Consider the following 7,500-nt stretch of genomic DNA (forward strand, 5'->3'; position numbering starts at 1 on the left):
TAATTCGCTCTTTTGTTCGCCTATATCGCAGCTTTCCTACCCTGCAGGCATCCTTTAACATGCTTAATAAAACCAGTGTCATCTCAAATTAGTGAAAGTGCTAATTATTTGTCTTTTAGGTGTTGTGTGGTCACTGCTCGTGTAGTGGAATTATAAATTGCTATTTTGAGCCACACTCAAAAGATTGCAAAATGGGTATTTTACAGAAAGCAAAATCACTAATTTTTATGTTTCTGAATGACGAAATTGACCATTGTTGCATGTGCCGAGTTCTTCACAAGACTAGTTGCTAGGCTACGTGCGAAAGTCGGAACAACTGTAAAAAACAGTCTTCTGCAGGATTCATACCTACGACCTTCATAACATCGGTCGGATGTTATCCTATTGAGATATAAGAAAACGTGGGAGCTTGTTTATTATTTACAAGAATCTGCATCGATAATGTGGCCCCTGGTTTGCGGGATCCATAGTGTCAAGAGCTCGTCAAGGAGAACCTCTATCCTCCATAATTTGCCTAGGGGTCAACCCTTTCCCGAGAAGATTTATTTATACATACTTATTTATTTATTCATACATATTTGGGAGATTGAACATGCCCACTGTTTTAAAAGCCAATCAAAACAAAGCTATCTAAGTGTCAAGAGAAATATGATACTTTTCGCCGAAAACTTGACCGTGAAAATAAATCATTTTACTCGGGAAAGGGTTGACTCAAGGAATTAGTGGAGATATAGGCTCCCATTGGTGGGCTCCTGACAGTGTCATGCACCTCAAATTTTCAAATACAACTGATGGGTCGACACCTTGAAACATGCCTAAGAGCGCATTTCAAACCAGATAAGTCCAGAAAAGTTAATGCTAGTAATGAGATGCAAACCGACTTCAATAAGCATCACAAGGTTTTCCCTTGCTCTTCTCTCTAACTTAAACATTACTGGTGTGCCGAAATCCAGACAGTAAACGTCACTAAGTAGTTTACATTTTCCCTTACCGAAACGACCAACATGTACCTTACAGTTAGAAATAGCAAATGCTTAGACCTAACTTGTTCAGTTGGATATTAAAATTGTGCGTGCATCTAATTACTGTCATTTCTGGACATAAGAGTTGAACGAAAAAGGAATAAGAAAAAATATAGCAATAATTTTGATCGATCAAAGTAAATGCTGGCTTCTATCAACAGTGTTTTTCTGCTGAAAGCATCATTCGAGAAGTAAAAGGTGAGGGAAAAACTCTTGATCAACATGACTTTGGCCAGGCTTGTGCGAACATCATCCTTCATCTGGTTCAAGGCTACTGCATTGAGCAAGGGAAGGGGCACAATGAAAGTGAAATAAAATTGCCATCAAAAGTATTCTTCATCAACGACATATTCAAGGGAAAAAGTCACTTATCCGAAAAAGACTTAGAAGAGATCATGACAAGCCTTAGCATTGGTAAAGTGTCGTCAAATGATGCCCATGACCATATGGAAAATGATGGTCACAATCACAGGCGTCGCAGGTCAGCTCCAACTAACTTGTTTCCTCAAAAGGAATTAGGTGCTTTTCATGGTGTCCAACGCCGAGCCATTGATCCTCAAGAAAACAAACCTAATGGTCATCACACAAATGGCGCTGTAAGTTTTTGATGAGTATTCATCTTTTGTTATACTTTTGACGGAATCTTTACTCATTTGTGCTAATACTTGGAGTATTGAGGCAAATTAATTTTCATTATAACCAAAATAATATTGTGTGAATTTTAGCGGCTTTTCGATGCCAATAAATTATTACTTAACATCACTTTAGTCAGGAAAAACCAATTTGAAATTAGATGGGAAATAGGTTTTTCCTAATTAAAGTGATGCAAAATAAATTTTAAGAGATCTGCTAAAGCATACAACAACAAAATCGAACGGTACAATCCGACGTTTCGGAGTGATCATTGGAAAAGTATGCCAGGTCATGCAAATTACTGAATTTCAGGCGATGTTGGCGCGAAAATTGACATAACACAGTGCAAAAATTACTCCTCAAACACTGTCACGCAACAATAATAAAAGAAATGGAAATCGTTTAAGGCCAAGAACTTGGAACGTTGTAGGAAAAAAATCATTTAACCACCTCTCCAATTCCCAGGTCTTTTCACGCAACTTTATAAAGACGCCATGTGGTCCACCAATATGGCGGCCGGTAATCAACGGAAACACATGTAGTTCACTTTCCGATGAAAGCGCTTACTTTTCGCTGATGAGAAAAAATACTTGTATGAACACATCACCTAATGATGGGCTCAAACTGCTGAGATTCATAGGGATAGACATATTTTCCCTACCAGTTAGCTTTGTATCATAGTATCACGCAAGGTGACAATTCGGAAATTCAAAATACTGTATTTTCGCAACGAAAGACATCACGGAACTGGAAACTTGAAAAAAAGATTTATTTCTAGGTCATTTTCAACTTCCTTTAGATAAAAATTCAGAAGACCTTGCGATTTTGATTATAGAATTTGATGACGTTACTGTGAAAATCATCTATTGTTTTCTTTCTTCTTTTGGGGGTCCACGTTTTGTACAGTCCCTGCTTAAGACCCATTAAAATCTCCATTAAATTCCACTCAGAAACCGTCGTTAAATTACCTCGGCAGAATTTCTACCATTTAGGTTAACCAGTCTAGAGTGTTAAACAGTAAGGATTATGCTCTCACCAATACTCTCTGCACCCTTCGATCAACCCTAACCCTTACCCTGACATCCTCTACCACTTTACCACTACTATGCTGAGCAAGATTGCACATAAAAATATTGACATTAAGTGGTCTCTTTCTTAGTGTTACTCACTGGAAGACGTGCTTAACGTTTTTGATGTTGATCACTCCACTGGTGCAGATAGTTATGACTTTCAACAACTTTGCCCGGCATTTGTTCAACAAGCCACGAGTGGAGCATGCAACCATGCTGAGTCACACAAAACAGAAACTGAGAAGGATTTACTCAAAAGTAAGTAAGTTTATACAGTAACAATTATTGGATGAGGTTGAGCATGATAGCGATAATTATCAAGGCCAAAGTTTGTGTTATCTGCCCAAACCGAAGGACTGTTTTAGATGACACTGACTGACGTTTCGACAACCTGAGCGAAAATCATCTTCAGAGTCAAGTGATTTGAGTACCTTCAATAGATACTATAATAACTCCGGTCGTAGATGTCATTGATCAACTTACTCGTGATATTATTGGGCGACTGTCAGTTAAGCGTAGATGTAATTGGCTGGGAAGACTCAACAGTGATAGGCCGGTGCATTTCGACCCGTCTATAGGTCTAAGGTCTGTACGTGTATCGTAGAATACGTTAGGCAGTACTGTGAGAGTAAATCAGTGGGTTGTTTGTCTGTTCATGTCGTCGATGAGTCGTTTGTAGGGTGCAGGAGGTTGTAGGCATCGGTTTATTGGTGTCTGTTCTAAGTTAGTAAAACTGCTTTCCAGTATCAGCTTTCCCTTGGTAGTAGTTAGTGCTGTAGGTAACACATGTAGCAGAGTCCCAGTCGATTCTGTGGTTTGTCTGTAGATGGTGTTCAGCAATGTTATTGTTGATGTCACCGTTCCTCTTCGCTCGTCTGTGTTCATTCAGTCTAGTGTTCAAATATCTGCCGGTCTCACCGATATAAGTGGCCTGGCAGTCAAAACATTTGATCTTATAAAGTGCTCCTTGTCTGCCCTTAGGTTGATCTTTATCTTTGACATTAGTCAGTAGTTTTCGTAAGGCAGTGATGGGTCTGTGAGCAACACGGATGTTGTAAGGCTGTAGGATCCTAGCGATAATTTCACTGACTTGACTTGACTTGACTTGCGACTCTTGGAGTATGTCCAGAAATGCACACAGCTACAAAAATTACAAATTTCGCAAAATTGTTCATCCTTTGAACATTTTTTACAAAAATGGCGAGATGTACAAACATTTGCAATTATTGTTACACTGCAAGGCACAAGTAGATCACTGCAAGAGCAACAAAAACAACAAATTTCACCAAAACTGCAAATCAAACAAAAATCACAAAAATGTGCAACTTGTGTCACACAGCAAGGCACAAAGAAATCAATGCAAGAGCAACAAAAACAACAAATTTCACAAACCCTGCAAATTCAACAAAAATTACGAAAGTTTGGAATTTGTTTCACTCAACAAGGCACAAGGGATCAATGCAAGAGCAACAAAAACAACAAATTTCACCCAAACTGCAAATTCAACAAATATCACAAAAATGTGCAACTTCTGTCACATAGCAAGGCACAAGGAAATCAATGCAAGAGCAACAAAAACAACAAATTTCACAAAACCTGCAAATATAAGAAAAATTACAAAAATCTGGAATTTTGGTGACACAGCAAGGCACAAGGAGGTCAATGCAAGAGCAATAAAACAACAATTTTAACAAAAAAATATTCGCAGGTTTGAGTTAGTTCAACCCATTCAAAATAAGCAAGGCTGTATCAATGAGGTGTGATTGGTGTTTTCAGTGCGGTACCTTTATAGTGGTTGGCTTATATGAGCTAGTAAACATTCATGGCCATATCTGCTGGTCTCACTCAGGAAAGTCTCGTTATGTTTGTAAGTTGGGCTTTGCGTAGACTAGATGCTTTGAGAAACATGTGGAATGGGAAATAAAACGTTTATCTTGGGTGCTTTTCCTAATTCCTTGAACTGAATAGTACTTGCAGTGATACATGTCTTGAGATTAGCAATCTTGGTGTTGAAATAAAAATTTGGTTTTATCAACGGAGCTGATAATGTAAATTGGCCACCGTACAGAGATTATAAAAGCTGACGTTTCGAACATTAGCCCTTCGTCAGAGTGAATCAAGGGATTATGGGTTACGTGTAGTTTTTATAGTAGAGTAGGAGCTACGCTATTGGTGGTAACATGGCAACGTGAAAAATAGGAATATGTTAGTTAAATGAAAAGCGTTCGTTAATACCGTGAGGATTAAGGGCGCCGATTTAAAACATGAATTTTTGTTCCAGATTCTTGCGGCTTTCCGTCGTACCTAGATGTAGGGAAAGGCCGCAGATAGCCATGTGTTTTTTGGAGTGGTTAGGCAGATTAAAATGGCGAGCGACAGGCCTAGATGCATCCTTGTCATTCTTCTAGCTATGCCAATCTTTTTGTAGGATATGTTGAACACCAATTTTTTAATCAGTACAACGCCCCAAACCTGAACTCTACGGCCGCTACATCGACGACTGCATCGGCTCTATTTCATCCAGCAGAGAAGAACTCGATCAATTTATAACCTCCGTCAACTCTTTTCATCCGGCTCTTAAATATACCTGGGAAATTTCGGAAACTTCATTGGCTTTCCTAGATATCAAAGTTTCTATTAGAGGCAACGTGCTATGTACTAGTGTGCACTACAAACCTACTGATTCACACAGTTATTTGTTGTATTCATCGTCACATCCATCACATGTCAAGAACTCCATTCCTTATTCTCAATTTCTTAGACTTCGACGTCTATGTAGTGATGACTCCGATTTTTCCAGCAAATCAGAGGAGATGTGCCAGTTCTTCGAAAAACGTGGCTATCCTGTCTCTGTGGTCAAAGCGGGCCATCATCGCGCCCAACAATTTGATCGACAGTCATCACTACAAACGTCACAAAAAGATAAGAATGACAGAATTCCATTCACCCTTAGTAATTTTAAATTACTCCAAAATGATCCCGAGACTGGTAGAATCTTTTCGCAACCTCCACTTATTTCATTCAAACGCGACAAAAACGTAGGCAACTTTTTAGTTAGAAGCGCGCTCAAAACTAACGAGCAACCCGGCACTTTCAAATGCGCGCGCTCACGATGCAAACCTTGTCTTTTCATTGTTAACACTAGCAAAATATCAGGACCTAAGCGATCTGTTAAGATCACCGAGCGTTTCACATGTACCTCCGCAAATGTCACTTATTGCATAACCTGTACGTTATACAATAAATTATAGGTGAGACAGGTAGACGACTAGGTGACCGATTTCGCAAACACCTTCGCGATGTTGAGAAGAATGACAAGGATGCATCTAAGCCTGTCGCTCGCCATTTTAATCTGCTAAACCACTCCAAAAAACACATGGCTATCTGCGGCCTTTCCCTACATCTAGGTACGACGGAAAGCCGCAAGAATCTGGAACAAAAATTCATCTTTCAAATCGGCACCCTTAATCCTCACGGTATTAACGAACGCTTTTCATTTAACTAATATATTCCTATTTTTCACGTTGCCATGTTACCACCAATAGCGTAGCTCCTACTCTACTATAAAAACTACACGTAACCCATAATCCCTTGATTCGCTCTGACGAAGGGCTAACGCTCGAAACGTCAGCTTTTAGAATCTCTGTACGGTGGCCAATTTAAAACCAAATTTTTGTATACTACTTCCCCACCGACGCAGCACCACAGTTTCTTTAGAAACTACCCCTTCATTGGTGTTGAAATAGCTGCTTCGGCACAACTGTCTCTCACGATTTACTTTGTTACGTAACCGGCGAAAATTGTCTGAATCCCCAGGGGGCATCGTTCACGTGGAGCTTGACTTACTTAAGTGGCATAATGATATCAATGCCAGTTCTCACAAAGTCGAGAAATAAGCGAAGCTTATTCTCTCATGCAACCAGCCGCAGTGTCGAGTACAGACCAATCAACTGACCCTAAATACCTGCCAAGCTCAGCTCTTCGACTGCCTCGGGTATCCCTACGAGTTGTAGAACGCCGACTTGCGGTTACGCAGGGGGCGTGGCTTCGGCTGCAGGGGTACAACAGAATGATCAGACAGGCCAAAAGGCGGGAAGATTTGCGCCAGGTTCTTGTCATACACTTGCGGCATGTTGGTTATTATGAGATCGAGAGTGCTGTTGCCGCGGATGGGTGCCCGAATAAGCTGTTTCAGTTTAAACTGCACAAGGAGGCGGCTAATGTTCAAGCGGTTTAAGTCTCCAGTCAGCGCGATGCCACACCCAGGATATAGGCCTGCCCCGAGGCAGTCGAGGAGGCCTTTGTTATCCCAGGTCAGTCAAAGCCTTGAGCTTGATCTTGCTCTTTATGTAAAGCCCGGCACCACCATGAAAACCAGCTGCGCGGTTCTTGAGGATCCGGTTGTAACCTGGGATGTGAAGATGGTTTTCACAGGCATTAGAGTCGTAAATCCAAGTTTCTGTTAAAGAAACTAAGTCTGTACTAAGGGACTGTGGCAGTTAGTTCGTTGTATGGATATTTCCTTTCATCGCAAAAAGCTGGGAAATCTCGTTAGAGCGAATTTTTAGAACAACAACAGAAATTTTCGTTATATCGATATAGGTAACGTTTTATGTAACAGTGATGTTGCTCTAGACTATACACAGCTCTGAACAATTTGTACTAAGTTGATAGAACTGATTATATAAGAGACTAACATAAAACGGATATGTAGATATCTTGATAGTGTAAACAGTGTAGAATGTTACAGGATTAAAGGGTTTTCGTCGTTATAA

The 7,500-nt window shown here is 40.1% G+C and overlaps 1 protein-coding gene across 1 annotated transcript in view; it reads left to right on the top strand.

Moving 5' to 3' along the window:
- Window positions 1-7,500, top strand: part of LOC138041991 (metal cation symporter ZIP14-like) — a 21,704-nt gene that overhangs the window by 836 nt on the left and 13,368 nt on the right. Inside the window, exons 3-4 of the mRNA XM_068887715.1 lie at window positions 1,184-1,618; window positions 2,815-2,983. Of these exons, the coding sequence (XP_068743816.1) occupies window positions 1,184-1,618; window positions 2,815-2,983 (604 nt within the window). The remainder of the gene's footprint in view (window positions 1-1,183; window positions 1,619-2,814; window positions 2,984-7,500) is intronic.

This window comes from Montipora capricornis, chromosome 3 (genome assembly GCF_036669925.1).
Source record: "Montipora capricornis isolate CH-2021 chromosome 3, ASM3666992v2, whole genome shotgun sequence".
Lineage (NCBI taxonomy): Eukaryota > Metazoa > Cnidaria > Anthozoa > Scleractinia > Acroporidae > Montipora > Montipora capricornis.